Here is a 21,857-nt window from a genome sequence, read left to right as displayed (position 1 = left end):
GGGTGCCTCTCCGAGGCCGTGCTTCTCCACTTACATGCACATTGTCTGTGTATAACAAAATAAAACGTATATTAAAAGGAGAGGGAACACAGTAGTAATTTGGGAAAACACCCCAGTGATGATTCAAAAGCAGACAAGCCATAAGTAAAATACCTTCACCACAGTGTTATGGGTGGTAATCCTTTGTGGTGTGAAAAGTCCAATGGACGAATGTCCTGTTAACACATCCCTCTCCTTGCCCTTCAGTGCATCCGCACTCATGATTTGTTGTCTGAGCTCAGCAGAGTCCCAGACTCCAGAGTTGTGATCAGATGAGTTCACCTCCTGCCAGTAGTAGGGGAGGTTGGGTTTGAGTGATGCTTCTGCCTTGCCCTGCTCCCTTTAGCTGGAGTGCTGGGTTCTGATGTTCTACCACTAGCCCAGTCTTCCTGTTTCTAGTGATTTCATCAGGTAGCAGACAACCTCACCGCTGCTGCCTCTTGTGTGTCATCTTTCACTGCAGCACTGTCCCCTCACCAGGTCTAAGGCTCAGCCATTTAGACCAGCTTATTAATGATTTCAGCTGTAGTGATCACTGTTAAGATCAAGGACTCTGTATGGACAGAAAATCATCTCTTTCTTTAAACACTGGAGGAGAAGGGTAAAATGGTATCTAAGAATCTTTTAACAGAGCCTGCACTACCAGATAGGAACACCTGTCCTAACCCCCTCTGACTTTCACTTGGATTTGGCATCACTACCCTCCTTAGCAAATGAGGTTATAGTTAGGGCATATTAAATACAGGTTTTTTTTCTCCTTTATATAATGATTACATTTCATTATCCCTCCATCCAAGACTTAATTTTAACCCAAAACAGCCAAAATTGATCACTTTGGCAGAGCAGGTATTTTTGCTAGTGACCTCCATGGAGTAGACACAGCCATAAAAATATGGTCTGCTTCTGAGGTTTTTCCCCCCATCAGTAGATGGTAGAGAAGAGCTCATTCAGAGCAGTTCCTTACCTTTCTTTGGATTCCTGGACATCTATTCAAAGAGCCAGCATGTCCAAAGTGTTCCCCTGGCCTTCCTTTTTCCATGCGTTCTTCAGGAGCAGCACTTCCATTGTCTCACCATATCCTCTTCTGTCCCTTTGAGCCCTTGAGGTACACAAGGAGAGAGGCTCATTCCTTTCTAGCCCTGGGAGATTCAACTCTATGGTGCACCTAAAGATGGGTTCCAAGGGCACCAAAGAAGAGGAAAACATCTGATGGAGCCACTGCTCCCTCTCATCTTTTCCTTGCCCACTGGTTTCCACTGAGCTTTTGGCCTTCGTACCATATAATGGGTGGGAAGCACTGGGGCTTTGATAATTGGCCTGATAAAATTGAAAAGTTTTGGAAAGCACTGTGGTAGGTTTTGTGGTCTGTGGTTTAATTTTCAGGCACAATGCAATGCAATGCTTTAAAATTACCAAATGTATATAAGGGAGGGTGCATGTTGCCCTCAGCCATAATTAGTCAAGGGCTTTTCTCCCTTGACTCCACTCTCTGGTGTTTCCTAAAATTCCCTGCTTTTTTTCTTTATAGTACAATTTTCAGTGATTTTTCAACAAAACTACTAAAACCAAGCCAACATCAAGCATAACACATGAACCATTTGTTCACAAAGGCAGACAGAATTACTAAGTATTGATATGAGTAATCAGATAGGGAAAAAGCATAATAAAATCACATGGATTACTAACAGCAGTCCCAGCAAATAATTCACTACATCATATTTATTAATAAGTAAATTCAACCACCTCTGAATGAAGTATAAGGTCTAAACCGGGCTTGTCACTAAGGCATTGCTGCAATTGACATCAATGACTGAGTAAGGGGTGGAGGCTCTGACAGATAGAGTATGATTAGACAAGTGGAGCATAATGAAGTGAAGTGAACTCTTATGTTCTCTGGACTTGAGTCTCATTTATATTAAGGCCCCATTACACTGATTTGGCAATGAAAGGGAGCATTAAAGGGGATATTACATTTACATCCACTGCAAGGCTGCTGGAGTCGTGTAAAGGAGAATTAGTGGGAATAAGAATCAGATCCTTAAAGTCTTTTCTTTCTTGCATTGACTTTAGCAAATGACTTTGTTTGTTTACTTTACACTACAGCCAGTATGTTGACACAGCAGCAGTTGTGTTCCAAGAAGTGAAGAGTGAATTTAACCATTGCTGAATTATAGAAGAGGAATATAGAAATGTTCATAGCAAGGCATAAATGCTACAATACTTAAAACAATTTGCCTGAAATAACCACTTTATTGCTACAGATATTCTACTTCCTACATTGGGGATAGGTTCTTATAATTTGCTATTCCTGTAATTAAGAGTCCAAATATTTGCTTTTTATAATACAGTAATTTGCAGCACTGAATCGTCTCCTCTATATCTTAAAAATGCTGTAAGTAGTTTCACGAATGCTCTAAATAGTAAGGTGGATAATTTTGGCATCATTTAAAATAACCAACACTGAGTAAGATGTTTTACACCAAACATGTACAAGGTTACTATTCACATTTTCTGTTTAAATTGTTATCTGATTTTCATATTTTTATAATTGCTGAATTTTTGAGTCTGTGGCTCAGATTGGAGAGGTGAGATATTTTTGAAGAGAGTTTCTAATAACTGAGCAATCACAGTGTTTGTCAGTTCTGTAGCTACACATTTTGGCATTTGTGTGACGTCTATCCACGTAACAGTTTAGATTAGGGGCTTGTTATCAAGCCAGATACTGAGCTACCAGTTCAGTTTTAAAATCAAGAGAAGGAAAATGGGACATATGCAGGAAGTCAATAAATTCTAAATCATTAGATACAGTCAAGACAGCATATAGTTTGTGTTCCAGTCACTTTGTGTCTTTGTCTCTCTTTGTGGTATTCTGCTTATAACCATGTCAAGAATATTTCACAAAAACTGACTGTGAGCTGCCATCTGTTAGCTTATGAGGACAGTAGTATAGTAGATTTTTTTCAACATATGTTTGAATAACTGCAATGAATTGTAGGTTCTCTTGCAGGAAACATTGCCTTCAAATCTGTTTTTGAACACCCTATAAATCCACACCCAACTACCTGTACCTCATCATGGAAAATTATTTTGAAGCACAGTACTGTTGTTTCTTTTCCATTTCAGGTCTCTGGTACTTGGTTGCATTACGAGTACATTATAAACATGTGATACTGACTTTCCTTTGTGCAGGAGGTCGTAACGAAGTTGTCATCACTGAAAATAACAACAGCATAACTGAACAAATCACTGATGTTGTCAAGCAGCCTGCCTTTATAGCTGGCATTGGTGGGGCATGCTGGGTAATTCTGATGGGTTTCAGCATCTGGCTGTATTGGCGAAGAAAGAAGAGGAAGGGGCTGAGCAATTATGCTGGTAAGAACAGTAACTATTTACTACAAACTTGTCAGGTTCTGTCATGAACAGGACAGGTGCTATCAGAACTAATTTTAAAAAACCCAGCCCTAACAATGCTGGTTTTACAAATAAAGGTGGAATGGATGAATGTTGTATGCCTGTTTAACGTGTGCTGTAAAAATGCCAATGTATGAGAAGCTTTAAATGCATTGCTGTGGACCACATTTCATCATTTCTGTAAGACAGTCTTTTACATCTCCAGCACATCTAGCATAACAAAAGTACAGAAAGGATTAACTGTACCTCTCACCCAAGTCTTGTTGCAAAAGGCAGTCTTTCAGGGTTCCCAACTCTAATTATGAGCTAGATTGCGAATCAGACTACATAACCACATGACAGTAAGACGGAGTATGAATCCCCCACCAACTTCACCACTTTACTCCTATGTTTGCCCCAAACTTTGGGTTTAGGCACTAGGGGGACCAGATGTCCTGATTTTATATGGACAGTCCCAATATTCAGGGCTTTTTCTTATATAGGTACCTATTACTCCCCATCCCCTGTCCTATTTTTCACACTTGCTATCTGGTCACCCTATTAGGCACATACAAGTAAGCAAAACTATTCACCCACTGCCTCCTTATCTGGAGTTGGGGGCTGAGGAAGGAAGGAGAGGGGAATGGGCAGAGCACTGGCTCCATCCACCTCAGCTCACTGTCAAGAGTAGCTGAGCCTGTACAGGGGAAGTAATAATTTAGTGCTGGTATAAGCAAGCAATAAATTAGTTACTTGCAGTGGGTGAGATGTAGGGCCTCAGACATGTCTATGAAGCGCAATGCCTCCTGGAGCTACCCCAGCAGTGCGGTGCAGCTCTCACACACACATTTTGCTCAGTGCTCTGCCTACAGCCACAATCTAGCCTCAGAGAATTACGTTAGGTAAGGAAAAATAAAAATAAAAATTCTCTTATTTTCCCTGTCAGATGTCTTTATTCTGTTTTGTCAGGACTAGTAACACTCCTATAGCTGATATATCTCAAGTTTCCTGTGGGTTGTGGAGAAGTCAAATAGTTATAATAAAATTACATACGATTCTATTAAAAAAAAAAACAAGAAAAAAACCACCTCCAACTTTTGGCCAATTTTACGTGAAAAATAACTCTTAAAATATTGAGGTACTTTCCAGCTAGTTTTCTTGCCCAATATACTAATTAATGTTAGCACATTATTGGTTTCAAAGAGGAAAACACCTTTCATGACTTGGCCCAGGCTAAGCACTGTTGGCAATTCATGCATGTTTACTGCTGGCAGTATTAGCATGCCAGGCTAAACTCACTCCAAAATCTTACTGATTTCTTATTAATTCTATACAGTGAGCCTGAGTGACCACAGTGGTGAAGTAACATTATCTGTAGGCTGTGCTGTTTGCACATGGTGTTTTCTTCCTTTCCTTGTAATTAATAATGTGTATATACATGATGACAGTTTCTACTTTGAGAGGTTTTGTTAATTCATGCAGATAGATACATATGTATCTATCTGTCTATCTAATGAGGATAATTAACAGTAGGAAGTAGTTACATTATTTTATCACTTACTTACATTAAACTGATAACACATCTAGGGCCGGCTCCAGGCACCAGCTAAGCAAGCTCAGCAGATTCTAAGGGGTGGCATTCCATCCAATCCTAAACAATCTTTTTTTTTTTGTTTGCCACTCTGGCCACCCTGTAGGGGGCGGCGGCGCAGAGGAGGGGAGCGCCCTTCTGGGAGCCGGCTGCGTGCTCTGTCGCCCCAGCTGGTGCCAGGTCTGCAGCAAGCCCAGCAGCCCATGTTCTTCCCTCTCTGCCAACCAGAGTGGTGCGGAACCCTCCCGGCAGGCAGCACGTCGGGAGGGGCCAAGTGGTGAGCGCCCTGGCTGAAGGAAACCCTGGCCGCCTCCCTTCTCTCTCCCCCCCCACTCCCTCCCTCTCCCTTCTGCTAGCCAGGGCATGCACTCCACTGCCTGGGGCACGTCTGCAGCGCAGGGAGTCCCGCTAGCCAAAAGTTTGCACCCTGGCTCCAGACGCCCCTCAAGTTTGTTTGTTTTTTTTTTTTTTTTTGGCTTGGAGCGGCAAAAAAGCCAAAGCCGGCCCTGAACACATGAGGATTTTAGCAGTCTCATTTCCTTATGGAGGTGTCATACCTTTCCATGTACTTCAAATGTGTTAACTAAATGAATACTAAGCCTCATTTTTCCAGAAAAGGGATTTTGGCCTATGTCTATGTGAGTTGGCATAGCACATTTTTGTGAGCAGTCATAGAATATCAGGGTTGGAAGGGACCTCAGGAGGTCATCTGGTTCAACTCCCTGCTCAAATACAGCTTAAATTGACTACCATAGGCTGTTGTGTGGCGCAGCTCATTCTTTCTCATGACATCTGCAGCACCTAAACGTTATGTGAACATTGCATTGTGACACAGAATGACCGTTATCAGAATTATGAAATGCTGTATGCTCTTAACAATGAAAGCTCGTACGACATCATGTTTCAGAGCTCATCCTAATATTTATGATAAGGAGGATAGCATGCGCACCTCAGAACTAACTTCCATCAAATGTAATTCTCAAAATTCACTATTCACCTTTCTTCAACCTTTATTTCTCATTGGCTGCTGGCTGACTAGTGCTTAAAGATCAATTGTTATAACCTGCATATGATTTTAAACTATAGATGAGTGAATTCCAAGGGAACCTTGTGCCCTGCAATCAGTGCTTGTAATCAGGGTCTGTAACTCACGATGTGTTTGCTTTCTTGTTTTGCAGTTCAGTCCTTCACCTTCACCCCTGCAGGTACTGTCCATTAGTCTGTCTCTTACCTCACCAACATGTCACTGCAACCATTAGCATAAGTGTTTATAATCATAGCAGGTATACAGAATTAAAACCAAGTGCAAGGAGAAACACTGCCATTCCCCATCTGTTATAATAATGTAGTATTGACTCTGCTAGTGATTTCAGAAGAAGACTACAATCTACCACAATTAACTTCTCTTTCATTATAATTCTGCATACTTCTTACTCATCCAACCCTTCTAAATTATGCAATTTTGAAAGGTAATTTTCGGGGCAATGCTTGAACTAACAGAACTACGATAGGCAGGCATTAGTCACAAAGGGCCAAATTTTGCTCTTGAGGATTCTTGTATTTAACTTGCTAATTTCTGAAGGCCTCTGCACCTGTCCAGAGAAGCAGAACTTATCCCAGATTCCACTCTTCACTGTACATGAATCTACCTGTGCATGAGGTTTTCAGATCTGCACTTATTTCAAACCTAGCCAGTGATTAACCCATACACACACACACTGATACACTAGGTAGGTGTTTAAGGCATTTTAAAGCTTTTTATTAATTGAAGCATTTGCCTTTGTTCTGGCTGTCCAATCCACAACCAACTCATGTTATCATTTTTTATAAGGCATAACATACGGTAGGCCATTATCATGAGTGTGATTAAAGTTGTGTGAAGAATAAATGAACTGTGGCTGAAACAGCAGGTTGCAAACAGCTTTGCCAACATATGTATGGTCAAGAGATACAGTGTATCCAGTTAATTGTAATAATTAATACAAATAATTGACCTCAATTCTCATATCTAAAAGCATGAGTGTCACAATCCCCAAAATTCTTACATTATCTCCATGCACTACAGTGTACATGGCCAATATATTTCAATGTTTTCCAGTATAAGTGTGCAACATTTTGTGGCATGTAGTACACCTCTCAGTCATACCTACCAAATGCCAAGAATTTTGACAAGGGATATTTTTCCAAATAAGTTGGGGGTTTGTGGGCCACTAGTCTCCCAGCTACTAGTAGGCTGTGCATGCCTCTCAGGGAATTTTGGTTATTTTCTCCTCAAAAAGTTACAATAAAAACTCACTAAGATGTACCCAGAATCCTCCAGCAGCCCCAGACTCCTGGCTTACTTGAAAACAGACCTTTAAAATGGTGCTTCTGCTTATCCTACCATAATTCCTGCTCCTTTTACCTTGTGCTAATGGGTCCTCCCTCTTTCTCCATTGCTAAAATTATGCTCATTCTCTGCACTCCCTGTACAGTTAACTCCTCTCCCTGCTGCTCATTGGAACCTTCCACTCCTCACTTCTTGCTACTTCTCTTCAGCTCTGTCTACCTTTCAGCCATCTCTGGAGTTGTATGCAGCTCAGCAGAAGGGCAGAGCTGGCTGCTGAGAGGTGGGACAAGTAGGGGGAGGAGGTGATACCACCTGCCCACACAATCCTTTTATTGTTATTAGGAACAACTGTACCCAAAGAGAAGGTTTGAAAACTCATGAATGGCTTAGCCAAAACAGCACTATTGGCATGTTTGTTCAGATAAGAGTAAGGCGTGACACAGCTTGACAAACAGTAACCACAGACTCTAATGCTTTTCTCATTTCATTGGGAGGCACAACTTCTGAATGCTTTGAACCCTAATCACATACTACTGTATATCAGTAACTTAATTCATATGTGTTCTGAACACATTGGGCTAGATGCTAATCTTCCTCATAATGAGTAAATCCAGAGTTACTTCAATGAAGTCCATTTACACTGGGGGAACAAAGATCAAAATCTGACCCATGGTCTTCAGAAACTGTCACAATTGGCACAAAAGTGCATTTGGAGATTAGCAAAATCTACTGATTTATGTCCAGGCTCTGAGTTCCCCAAGAAGAGTCTCAAATCCACATCAAGTTCCTGACAGCATGAATTTGGAGTTGGTTATATGATCTACAGTCACAAAATGTTTAAATTTTCACTTAACCAGTGAAATTTTCACTTAGCCAGTTTGTACAGATCTGAGAAGACTCAAGTCTATAGGTTGTTCCTTCCATAGTCAGTTGTAACCCATGTATGCTAAAAGAGATTCCAGACCTACATTTTTAGACAGGCTTAGGACCAAATTCGCCTTCATCAGAGGTGAATTTCAGTGAAGTTACATTGGAGGTGAATTTATCCTAATATATTTGTTTGTGAAAGAAGCACATTTTTGCTCAGGCCAAACATCTGCTTCCTTCATGAATACATAAAACATGAATATCTGAATATGTAATAGTACTGGTCAAACTGTTCATTATTTATATTTGTGATAAATTTTGAGTTTTGCTTTGCTTCATAAACAGAACTGGTTGGAAAGTTTCAAAACAAACAAACAAAAGAAGGAAGAACGTTTTTAATTTTTTTTTTGTGACAACCTTTTTTTGTTTTCCAACTATTTGCAAATTGTTCACAAATTGTCACTGATTTTTTTAAATGGCATGTATTTGTTGTTTGAAAATATTTGCTAAATATTTGGACTGATAATTTTCTGATTATGGGAAGTTTGTGAATTGTTCACTTGGACTATTTGCTATTTATGTTGTGTGATTGGCCACCAGAAAGGTATTGTTTCTTCTGCATGACTGAATCACTGAAATATTTTAATCAGAAAAATAATAAATAGCAAATGAAATGCTGCTGCTACATAGCTGGGCTGGGGAAGATTAATCTGTTGGGCTAAAACTTATGTAACTTTCTGGATTTGTGAACATTTTCACATATTCACAAATAATGAATAATATGACCTCATACATGGTTTTTGGTTATTTACAGTGGAACATCTGTAATATGTATGTAGCCTTCAGGTTCACAGGCCATCACTTGTAACAACACCCCCTCCCACCCCACCCCTGCATGATTCATCAGCAGGGATTGAACCTGAGATTAAAAGCACTAAAGGTATGAGTGTCTACCATGTGAGTGAAATAAGTGACTCCACTAGCTGGGAAGCAGTAGTGACATAACTGAAACCAGTGGGTTAAATATATATTCTTGGAAGATGGCATTGTATCAGCAAAGCAAAAGCCGGACACAGGAGTTTATCAGCACCACAAATGCATGATTTACTCCTAATTTAGCAATTGGCCGTGCAGATTGTAGAGGACAATTTGGCTTGACATGTCTGTGCATATTTGACACCCTCTAGAAGAGCAAAATTGCTGCTATGCACATGGAAACTGAGTTATACACTAATTTCCTGTTTTTCATGTTCATCCTCTACTCACATTTCCCAGATACAAACATGCAACACAGGTTTGCACGTGGCACAAAGAAAAGGAGCTGGCTCAAAACAGGTATCCCTTCTAGTACAGTATGCAAGTTCTTTCACTCCCATCCATTACAATTCTGGAACAGAATTGATTCATTTAGCAGGGAAAGTTATAAATGTGTCATCACATTTCTACACAGGTTTCTGTACAGTAAATTCACATAGCTCCTGTGCAGAAACAAGAGAGACTCCATATATCCGTGTATCTTTCATGTGTCCTCTGACTCATTGGTGTGCCAATAACCACTCACTTGAATATTCAAGGTTTCTTCAAGGATGCACAGGCCATCAGCCACGCAAGGAAAGTAAATGTGTATATTCAGTTATGAGTAGGTAAGCTTATTTAGTGACTAGTGCCCTAAGGGATTAAAGATTTTTTGAAACAATAAATATAAACAAATTAAAAACAGGAAATCATGGCATTCTAAATGTATCATGCATAATTCGTAAAATTGTTAGAGGAGTATAAATTATTTGACAGAATCATCCAAAGGCAGGCAGAAGAGTTGATGGAATTTTTATACACTGATTATCTGTTCTGAGTTAATGCTTATTAAAAGAGGATTAATCCACATTCATATTTGAGGAACAGCTTATCAGGAAAAGGAATAAGACTTGGCTGGCAACATTAAAGTTTTCATTTGTGGCAGGAAAATGTGGCCTATTAGAGATAGTCACATAGAAAGCTTTCTGAAGCTTCTTGCCTCAAAATGTCAACTTACTATATATTTGTATTTTTCCAGTTCTAGCAGGCATGAAGATTAGGTTTAACCTTGTCAGATAATATTAGTAAATAGAATAGGTACTTCTTTATATATTAAAAAAAAACATGCAAAAGGTCTTTTAACATATACTCTTCATACAAATATATACTGTATAATTTCTTTACATTGTATACAGTTTAAATGCACTTTGGAGTATACTCTGCATTTTTGCAGCTCTTGCAGTATAGTCTGGTGAGAATCCCTTAGAAATCACTGTTCTTGTTTTCCCCCCATCTTCTTTTAAAAGCCAATCTCCTCCTGGCACTTAATGCAGGACTTCAACCATTCTAAGGACATATATCAGATATAGATAATGCTGAAAGACCTTTCATGCTTTCTCAATGATAAAAGGCAAGAGAAGATGGGTTGGGTTAGAGCAAGAGAGACCCTCCTCTTCCTCCTCCCCCATTGCCCCTTGAGACTGTTCAGCATCAGTTTGAAATGAAGACAGCCTGAATAAAGCAAGCTTGTCTGGACATTTTGTTTTACATTGACATCTACAAGACTGTGTTGCATTAAATATGCTCTTTTTCAGCATTTAGACTTGTTTTGTAATTTCAGAAATCAAACTACAGGCAAAAAATGCTGACAAAACATATGACAGGATTGATAAAGTGCTTATTTTGGCAGTGCGGCCGTGTCTTTTGTGCCGTTAGCTGCCTTTTCCTTCTTCTTGTTAACTCTTAGAGAAATGGATGTGTTCCTGCAAATCTGAGGTAGCCCTTTTTTTGGAAGGGATCAGAAATACAAAATGATTTTGTGATCTGCCAGTAATGTCCTCTGGTTTCAAAAAAAGATCTACAGCCTTGGATTGGAGAGGTTAGCTGATCAGACGAAACCTGTCGAACAAGAACAGTGACTGTAGTATTTTCTTGTTCCACGTTATGGAAAGGTTGTAGCCATTCCTGCATCAGTGTGCAAAGTGGAAGCAAGCATAAGGAGCCTCCTCTTTCCAAGCCACAACCTGGCCCATAGCTGTTTCTCTCTGATGAGTTTATCTCTTTCAGCCAATATCTAGCTGTATCTCTCCCATAAAGCGCAAGGCTTTTATTGGATGGTCAGAAAGTGAGGTTGTGCACAAGGACAAGGCAGGGTTACTACTAGATGCTAGTGACCCCAAAGGTGGGGCAGAGTGGTGCCATCCACCCGTCTTCTGTGCCAGCAGACTACTGCCGCCCCAAGGAGATCAACTACAGCTTAATACAAATAGTGTAGGAAGCACGTCTTCTCATGATGTGGTCTCTAGCATGCTCAGAAGTATCCTGCATACTTCATGGCTCTGCAAGTAGAGCGCCTCTGGGGACAGTTGTTGGTGTGCCCTCCCTGTGTATTCCCCCCCCCCCAGCTATGCTAGAGAGTCCTACAGATATAAATATGTAGGTGACCAAAAATATTATTTTTCCCCATTTGTCATATTTAAAATGTCTCTCTCTCACACACACACAGAATGACACTATTTCTTTTAAAATTAAAATGTTAATATCAGTCTGTAGCCTAAACAAACATATTAATCTCAGATGTGAAATTAGTTTCAGTGTAGACTATGTTATCCTGGAAGTCCCCTATAAAATACTAAACCAAATTCATAAAGTTCATTATTGAATACATTAGGGGTATGTTTCTGGGTTTATATCTTTGTTGCTTTGACAGAGATAGAATGTCTGGAAGAAATGGAGGGTGGGAAAGAAAAAGAACATTAAATTACCTTCTACCGATACATTTCTTAACAACATGTTTTGAGACATAGCTAGACAGCACCCATTTATTTGCATATTCACAAATGATTTCCACAGCTCTTTGGCATTAGTTTGTTCACTTTTAGCAAAGAGTGATATGATCACTTGATAGTCCATTAAAAAGCAACATAACTGGAAAGTAGTGTCAGATCGAGAGCTAATTAGCTGCAATGCTTCTAGCATGTGGTGTTTTCGTAAGCAGATTTTTATTTAATACTTCCCACACTTTTGATTTTCTTTTCATTAGTTGTTTCAGATTAACTCTTTCAAAATACAGCTGTTAAAAAATAGTCTGATGCGAAATAGAATTACAGTGGCTTTCCAGTAGAAACAGTAGTCCATTCTGTGGTAATGGATAATTAATCATCAACCCCAAAAGCCCTTCCACAGGAGATTCCAAAGGGGTTCGTTTTATCACCATTAAATTTTGTTAAATGTGTATTGCGAAGCCCCTTATAGAACTGATAAACTTCTTTGCTAATCATGGCATTTTCATCCTGGTGCTGTATTGTTATCTGGCTGAGAGTTCAGTATCTGACAGAGATGGTTAAAGTCAGCCTAGATACAACAAAGGTATTTCTGTGTTTTTGGGGGTCACAGCTGGAGAACCTTGCAAATGCTTTGGTGACCATATATTTATCGATGAAGATGTCTACCCCAGGAAGGTGGTCAGAATTCCCTATTTGGAGGTTATTTTTAACTAAGCTGACCATGGAGCTTCTTGCCATATGAAATTGCAATCTTATTCATAGATGTGGATTTTGTCCAAGATCTTCAGGATCCAGGCTGGACCACTAAAATAGTCTGCTGTAGGGCACTTTAATCGGAATGATCTCCGAAAATCATTAATAGATTATTGCCACTGAAGGACCAGGTCTGCTCATTGGCTTGTTTCCTAATACCTAGTGATTTCTACAGTGCATTAATTGCACCTGCTGTTCAGCAAGTGTGCAGCAAATGTTAGCTTAAAAGAAATTAATAACATAGGACCACAATACAGGACCACCTATATTGCCCTACGTTTGAAAGCAGCATCTGAGAAATGGGGTTTACAACTGTGGGCCATCCTGAAATATACCCCTGTGAATACGATGGGGGCACGGACTTTTCCATCAAGGATCTATTTATGGATTTCTAACATGATTCATATACTTCAAAGTGTATCCTTGGCATCCTTCGGGGAAAGACTGAAGGGATTTTCCCCCATGTAATGTTGATGTATTTGCGTTTGCATGTGTGATGTTTTTATCTTGTATGTTTGAGGGAAGTGAGGTAGGATTTATACTTGTTTTTCCTCCACTATAATTCTAGCAGGACTGCCACCTCTTTGCATTTATCCTATGGGACAAAATATTTGTGTGGTGGCATTATGCTGCTGCATCATGACACCGATGTCATTAACATATCGGTATAATGTCATTATATACTGAAGCAGAAACATGCCAGGAAAACACAATTTCACCACCTGATGTAGTCTCACACAACATAGTCATGTCAGAGACCCATAGTAAATTCAGGATTCTTTAGCCATCCTGCAATTTTGGCTTACAGGCTACAGGGCAGATTGATTTAAATCTGTCCAGTGGAAACTCTCAATGTGGCATGTTTCTCTTTCTTGTAACTGCTGCATTATATTTTGTTATGATGTCCAGAGGTATTAGTCTTGTGTGATGAAAACTCTGGTTTTTTTTATTACTAATTATTACTAACTGATTTTATTTTCCTCTCTTGTTTTTTTTTTTTTTTTTTTTTTGAAATCCCAGTCACTTTTCAAAGAGGAGATGGAGGACTAATGAGCAATGGAAGGTAGGTTTGTTGTTAAAAAGATCTATTTCCATCCTATTTTCTTTTTGATTAGGAACTTGAACTTTTCTATAGATAAAAGACTATTATAATAAAAGATTATTTAGAAGACTGACAAGTCTAGGAGGAATTAAATGGCTTACCATGAGGTTTAATGATCTATCTGTTGGACACTTTAGAGGAATCAAGTCCAGATGTTTCATATCTCCCTGATGCCCAAGAAGAAATTAGTAGTAAATATCACAAGGAATGTGTTCATTTGTTACCAGGATGTTTATTGCATTAATTAGATATTAGCAAATGAAGTTGCTGTTGTTTAAGACTCCTTATTGGCTCACACTAAATTGCTGTGAGTGAACAATTACACATAATCGATCACAAAATAAATGATTCATGGATGATAAATAGGTTGCAGATTGATGGGACTGGATTCCACAACTTTGGCTACTCAATTGAAATTGATAAAAGCTGATAACAAACCCATATATCCTCATCTATTTTCTCTTTGCCAATATGGAGATTGTAATTAGGCCATGGTAATAACTTCCAATCTCTCATTTAATCAATATTTTAGCAAAAAGAGATTAGACCTAATGAGAGCTAGTGGATGTGGCAAGAAAACTGCTGGATCTTCTTATTGCCGTTTCCATAGAAACCCATGTTTCTCTTAGGGATTGTACCAGAAGGGGGTCTATCAGAAAAACTACAATGATTATAAATGTTGCTTCTTCCTCATAAGTGTGCTAATAATCCGTAAAACCTTCAGAACTGTTCTTTTCATATGAAGAGATTGATTTTCCTTGCAAAACACAAAGTGCTGGCCACATTTGCCATGCTGAATTTCAGGATAGGGCCGCATTATTTATCCTGTGATTAGTGAGTGCACAGATTCTTATGGCCAAAGTTTCCTTCCCTATTTGAGATATCCAGGTCACACTACAGCTCTCGAAGTTTAATATTACAAAACTATGAAAGCATGCTGTAGTCACAGATAAAAATACTGTTGTGAACTTTCCATTAATCCCACTCAAACCTATTTGCCTCTAAACTATACAAGAGTACTCAAAGAAAAAGCTACCAGCCTAGACAGATGTACATTTGGGATTCAAGGAGTGAAGAAATAGTAGCCCAAAGTCCTGGAAATGGCTGATACAGAGCAGTCATTTTGAGTGATTGTTCCCTTGAAGTGGCAATTTATCATTCAACCCTTGTTTAGAATCCTTCAGTGATAACAGCCCACTCCCTGTTTCAGACAGACAACAGAATTCATTTGGATTCAGGCAGAATCACGACTGATGCCTAGTTCCATTTCAACTGCCAAAGTTATTTTGTATATAGCCTTAATTAACTGCTGAAGGTCTTTAAATCATGAAAGCCTACACAATTCTAATTTGAAATATATTGAAGTCTCCTAAACTGTTTATTACATACTGTGGCAGGAGAAAAATGATACAATCTCTTCAATCACAATCTTGTCCAGAGTTGTCTGACAGACATATTTTCATGTTCATTTCCTCTTTTTTTTCATCCTGCTTCAGTCGACCAGGTCTGTTGAATGCAAGTGACCCCAGTTATCCTTGGCTTGCAGACTCTTGGCCTGCCACCAGTCTGCCAGTAAACAACAGCACTAGTGGACCTAACGATCTTGGGAATTTTGGTCGTGGAGGTGGGTTTTACTGAATCATGTCATCATGCGGTGAATAACACATTTTGTTTTCACTTTAGTTTGTTTTTCATATTGGGTTCTGTTTTGTGCATGTGTATATATATTGTGGGGGGGGTTGTCCATCAAGGAGCCTTAGCAGTGCTGTAAAATTGCTGCCTGGTACAATACAGTAAAGCACAACAACACTGCTAATTAGTAATGTTTTGGTTTTATCAGCATTTTAGCTCACTATTTCCAGTCCTTATATGTCATACTCATACTCTTAAATCTATCATAAAAACACCAATATTAGAGAAAAGGGAGAGAGGTGAGGTGTGGTCTGTCAGTCTGAGTGTAGCACTTGGAGCCGGGAGCTCCTGACTCCCACCCCAGATCTGCAACTGACTGTGTTGCCAGAAGGAAGTCATTACAGCCAACATTTTCAGAACTAGTCTCTTATTTTGGCTACCTCAGTATTTGGGTGCTCAACATAGACTTGATTTTTAGAAGTGCTCATCTGCCTCGGGTTCTGTTGGCTTCATCTGAAGTTGTGGGTACACTGCAGTTCTAAAACTCAGGCCCAAAGTGTTCATTTAGCATCCAAATCAGAGACTACTCTTGAAAATGTTGACTTTCACCTCTCTCACTTCCCCAGTCTGTAAAATCATGGTTATTATTACTTTAATTTCAGTATTATTTCTTACTGTGGCAAATTAGGCACTTCAGTCATAGAGATTAAAATGCTAAGTGGGAATATAACAATTCCTATCACACCAGAGTGTTGAGGATTAATTAGTTATTTCATGTTTGTTAAGCTCTGTGATAAGCACCATATACAAATTGTTTTTATTTCAGGGTGGTAAAAAACACAGTTCTTTCTGTGTATATGGCTGACTCAAAATGAAATGTTCATCTGTTTTAAAGATGATTTGTAAAGAAAATAGAATTATGTTTGTGCCCATTTCTGCTTCTTTAAATATAGGGCTAGATAGTGACTTAAGCTATAGCCCAGAGGGCAGCATTACCTCAGAGGAAGCACACAAGATATTCTCCAGGTGCTGCTCCTTTCGTATGAGGGCAGGACTTAAATTCAGCTGGAGGTGTCCAGAGTGAAGCGCTGATAAATATTTTAGCCCCACAGGGCTAAAGCTCCAAACCCCCTTGCCCTGCAGCTAAACCCCCAAACCCCAGTGCCTCCCCTATGCCACCGTGGGGGCTGAAGCCCCAAGCCCTGGCACCTCCCACAGAGAATGGGAGGGATATGGTGGGCTCTTGGAAATACTCTTATTTAAGCCCTGTATGAGGATGAGCAATCAACCCTATAGAGGGGAAAAGGAAATGTCCTCACCTCTTTCTGTACCCCTTTTGGAGGAATGGGTCACGTGAGAGAGCAGGAGTGAGCAAGGAACTTAGGAATGGAAGTTGTGAGCAGCTTTTGAGCATCTCCACAGTGGAGGAATCTTGTTGGTCAATTCTCTACCCTTGCACAGCCTCTTTGGAGGGCTATTCTCACTCAGGGCCATAATCTATAAAGAAAACCTCAAAGATTTTTTGAGTGGCAGGGTTTTGAGGAGAAAAGTAGGGAGAAGGGAGCTCTTCAAATTTTTTAAGGTCTTTTTTCTGCTGTGGTTTCATTGGAATCCCTTTTGGAAAGTCTGAGGCATCATCACTTTGATGAGTGATGATGTTGACTCATTAACAGAGAGCTTTTCTCTCAAGTGTTTTAGTCAAAAAGGTGTTAAAAAAACAAAAGACCGAGTTTTAAACATGCCAAATAATAATCACATGCCCTCTCACTTCCTTGGTTCTGTAATGTCATAATCCTACCAGTTCTCCTGTCTCCATAAAGCCTTGGAAGGTAAAAAAGACCTGAATTTCTAATGTTAAAAAAATGACGAAAAAATGGAAGCAGAAATAAACCAAAGTATGTCAAAGTTCTCATCTGGAGAATCATTTCTTAACTTGTTTGTAACACTTTGTTGTGTTGAATAACAGACTCTGTCTTTCTGATACTACACTATGGCGCTGAACTGCATTAAAACACTTTATATTAACTTTCAATATAGCAAAGCTATCTTTAAGTGCTGATCTTACAAAAGTGGTGTAAAAAGGGCATGTCTATAGATAATATTAAGAGGTCAGTGGTAGTATTATACATATGTCTGCCAGCTTCTTGACTGCAGAGGCCCTGAAACTATGATTCTTCAGCATTTCCACATCTTTACATGAGCACCCATAGTACAAAAAATTAACATTTTCTTATAGCATTTGGCTCTATAAGCCCCAGGACTGGAAGTAGCTGTTCAAGATTTTTGCCTTCAGTGGTGATGGAGCTGAAGGCCAGATTCATCAGAAGGACATAACATTTATTCTTTCAATTTTTGCAGCTAAATTGCATTCATAACTTGATGCTTCTGGTTTCAGTCCCTTGATTTCAACCCTAGAGGCTGAAGTCACAGGAGTAGCATGAAGGGGCTCTAGACATCTTGGATGTGACCAGAGGAGGGTTTCCATGTGCAGGAACTGTGAAGGATGGCTTTAAGGCTGCCTTACAAGAATCCCCTTGCAATCTCTGGTGTAGCGGGTGTGCCAGGCCAAGGTGCCGAGTGGGAAGGACATATTGAGGGCAGGCCCATATCACAGAGTGCTGCAAATATTTGCTTTGACCCCATACGGCAGGCTGAAGAGGCTACTGTAACTCAGACAGGACTCCAAGACTGTCTCAATTACATGAGGATCTGCAGTGCAGGTTAGGATTTGGAGTGTTTTCAACAGAGAAACCTTGATTCTGGAATATGTTTTCCTCTTTGAGTATAACAACATGGTGCAAAATTCATTTATTTTTTTAGGCTTTTCCACAAGAGGTATAGTTGAATGATATGAGTCTTGCTATGGTAGTGCTTGATTTTTTACTATATAATTACTTTGTGAGCTGACAATTTAATAGTTCATGTGCTCAGCATGTGCATTTTATTGAACTAAAACAATCAATTTAAAATAAATAGTTCTATTGAAAATTCCCAATATTTATGAGAAACTTTTGCAGGCTGATAAAGCTGGATTCTGTTATTGTTGTACATCACTAACAAAATTGGTTACTAACTTTTAATCTATTGCACCGTCATGGAACCATTTGAGGCAAGGTAGACTCTTTATTATTGGTGATGTACACAAGCCAGATAGGACCCAGCTTGACTCTCAGATCTCAGGCTGAGTTTGCAGGGCTGGTAGTTAGAAAATAAATCTCTATAGCTGTAAACTGAACACTGAAAGTACATTAGACCATGTAAGTAGATGCTAACTGCCTGATTTTTGAAAAAAATAACTTGTTTTACAATATGTGCTCTTCATTGATTATATCTCCCTTCTGTGCCTATAATTAATCTGTAGTCGTGCAGACTATTTTGAAAAGTGACTATATAGAAATGGCACCATCTTATTCAGCAGTGGTAGAATTTAGCCATTTTGTATACCTGACTGTGCCTCACAAATAGATCATTTGACATCTAAATCCTTTCACTAGTGCCTGCAAAAGTTGAAAATACAGATGAGCCCAAACCAAATCTTCATTTCCAAAATCTTCTGAAATTGTCCATATTTGACATTTGAACCCAGAATAGTAGTTGTTAGTTATGTTATGTTAGTGTCTAGAGGCTGTAACCAAAGTCAGGGTCCCATTGTGGTAGTTGCTGTACAGACATACACATAGTAGGAAATAGTCCCAAAAAACCAACAAATGACCCTGATTTTTACAATGCATTGAACCACAACCCCAGATCTGAGCATTTTGAATTTAGGAGTATTCATAATTATTATGATGCAAATTTTATAGTCAGAATCCATGTCCAGTAGCTGGCAGTCATGTTATAAAGCAGAAGGGTGCTCGCATGTTTTCTATCAGTTGGATTCCACACAGAATACTACTTTTTTTAATCTTAAATTAGAAAAAGAGCCATTTTTGAAATACTTGGCTCTGAGAGAGTATCATAAACTGAGCAGTGTTGCTGCCTATGCCATTGCACCTTCCAGGAACTTTTTCATACTTCAGAGGTGTTCACATTTAAATCTAGTACAGGAGCTCCTGACTTAAAGTCTTCCCGGTTAACATTGTTTCGTTGTAATGTTGCTGATCAATTAGAGAACATGCTCGTTTAGAGTTGTGCAATGCTCCCTTATAATGTTGTTTGGCAGCTGCCAGCTTTATCCACTGCTTGCAGAAAGAGCAGCCCGTTGGAGCTGGCTGGTGGGGGCTTGGAACCAGGGAGACTGGAAGCCCCCCAGCAGCTCCCCGCTCCCCTAAGTTCCCTGTGTGACAGCCTCCCAGCAGGCTATCAATTGCCAGCAGTTCAGCTGTCCCTCCCCACACTGCCATGTGCTGCTCCTGCCCTCTGCCTTGAAGCTGCTACCAGGAACCTCCTGCTTGCTGTACAAGCGGGAGGGGAAGGAGGGGGTAATGTCCCCCCTGCTCCTGCACCCCGCTTACCCCATCTCCATAGAGCCGGAGGAGACAGGACAGGGCTCAGGACAGAGGGAGCTTGCTGGCAGCAGGGGCTGTCTCCTCTTGCTGATCTTCTTAAAAAGGCAATGTACTTAGAGTGGGGTCAGCATACTTAAAGGGGCAATGCGCATCTCTCTCTCGCACATAGGTGAGAGTCTCTGTCTCTGTCTGCCATGCTGTCTCCCCTCCCTCCATTTGTGCTGCCTTGTAGACTGTGAGGCTACATTAACAACAGTGTGTTAACCCTTGAGGGCTCAAGTGTTCTAGTTCATCATTTAGCAGTAAGGCATTCCCTGGGAAATATCCCACCCTCTTCCACCCTCTGACTTCACCACCGCAACCAACCTTCACAATCACCATTGCTGTGCACAGTATTAAATTGCTTGTTTAAAACTTATAGTGTGTTTGTTTTAAACTTATACTTATATATAATATAGTCTTTTGTCTGATGAAAAAAATTTCTCTAGAACCTAACCCCTCAACCCCATTTACATTAGTTCTTATGGGGAAATTGGATTTGCTTAACGTCGTTTCATTTAAAGACACATTTTTCAGGAATATAACTACGACGTTAAGCAAGGAGTTACTGTGTTCTGTCAGTAAGTGTCACTATGAAATTTCAGAAGGAGAGAGAGAATTTAGATCTACAAGATTAAAAATATAATTCTGCAATATGTAAAATGATTCAGCATGTGGAAAAGTGAGCAGATATTTTGTTTCCAAGGTTTAATTTCAATCTATACATAGTACAGTTTTTAAACTGAGTTGTTCTCCATTTCCAGCAGTGTACTGTATCATTATAATTGATTGATCACCTGAATCTGTTGAGTGTAGCTGAAATCTTGTCACATTCTGAAATGACTTATTCATTTCAGTTTTCCTGTATTGTTCAGATGAAATGTCTTGTTTAGGTTCTAAAATCAAACCAGATAAACTGATGGATAAAACTTTAGAAAAATGTACTTTGTGCCCTAAAAAGAATTACTTTGGGAAGCCTTGGGATTCATTCAGTAGTTTTGTTAGATATTTGCAGGGAGATGGTTTCCTCTGTGATTTGTAGATTAACTTTCATCCCCGTAAAGCCCAGACAGTTTCATTGGTTCTGACATAGAACGAACAATTGAAAACATTCTTCAGTAGTGAAATATTCCAAACTTCACTTTCACAGCTGAAGGTATGGAAGAAAAAAAAGATGGTTTTAGGCAGTGAAACGTGAAGGACAAGTGGTAGGCCTGTCACAGATGCTGATAGCTTGGCAATGGTTGTATATCATCTTCCCTTCGTTGGCTCATGGACCCTGTCGCAGCTGAAATGCAAACGTGCAGAATGACACATTTATTTTTCATCTTAAACCTTGATAGTTTCAGGCTTCCTGTGCATCACTGATTTATTCTATTTCCCTATGCTCACCACAGATGTGCTGCCACCAGTGCCAGGCCAAGGGGATAAAACTGCCACTATGCTTTCTGATGGAGCCATTTACAGCAGCATTGACTTCACCACCAAAACTAGTTACAACAGTTCCAGCCAAATCACGCAAGCTACACCATATGCCACCACGCAGATTCTGCATTCCAACAGCATCCATGAGTTGGCAGTTGACTTACCTGATCCTCAGTGGAAAAGCTCAATTCAGCAAAAAACTGACCTCATGGGATTTGGTTACTCTCTGCCGGACCAAAGCAAAGGCAACAATGGTGATTCCTGCTCTTATTTTCCTGAGTCTGTTTATACTGGATCTTCTGTGCATGAATTAGAAAATTGTGGTTTGATTTATTATTCATATTTACCTTAACTAATAACATGCACCTTGCATGCATACTATTCTTTACACCATCTCAAAATAAATTGTTCTGTGCTTTAGTCCTCTTTGTCTGACCGTAAT

The 21,857-nt window shown here is 39.6% G+C and overlaps 2 protein-coding genes across 23 annotated transcripts in view; one reads left to right on the top strand and one right to left on the bottom strand.

Annotated features, from left to right (window-relative positions):
* LOC127054628 (uncharacterized) overlaps positions 1–21,857 on the bottom strand; it is a 600,194-nt gene that overhangs the window by 300,009 nt on the left and 278,328 nt on the right. The window lies entirely within an intron of this gene.
* Positions 1–21,857, top strand: part of ROBO2 (roundabout guidance receptor 2) — a 1,593,247-nt gene that overhangs the window by 1,525,523 nt on the left and 45,867 nt on the right. For 12 of the 22 annotated variants that reach the window (XM_050956330.1, XM_050956386.1, XM_050956366.1 and 9 more), the window contains exons 17-20: positions 3,229–3,411; positions 13,790–13,832; positions 15,368–15,495; positions 21,388–21,669. In XM_050956330.1, coding sequence (XP_050812287.1) covers positions 3,229–3,411; positions 13,790–13,832; positions 15,368–15,495; positions 21,388–21,669 — 636 coding nt within the window. Of the gene's footprint in view, positions 1–3,228; positions 3,412–6,198; positions 6,226–13,789; positions 13,833–15,367; positions 15,496–21,387; positions 21,670–21,857 lie in introns of all 22 variants that reach the window. The other 10 variants (XM_050956226.1, XM_050956216.1, XM_050956254.1 and 7 more) reach the window with 1 other exon arrangement.

The sequence above is a fragment of the Gopherus flavomarginatus genome, chromosome 1 (assembly GCF_025201925.1).
Source record: "Gopherus flavomarginatus isolate rGopFla2 chromosome 1, rGopFla2.mat.asm, whole genome shotgun sequence".
Taxonomy (NCBI): Eukaryota; Metazoa; Chordata; order Testudines; family Testudinidae; genus Gopherus; species Gopherus flavomarginatus.
Note: the sequence above shows the minus strand (reverse complement) of the source record. Positions and strands in the feature narration are given on the sequence as shown.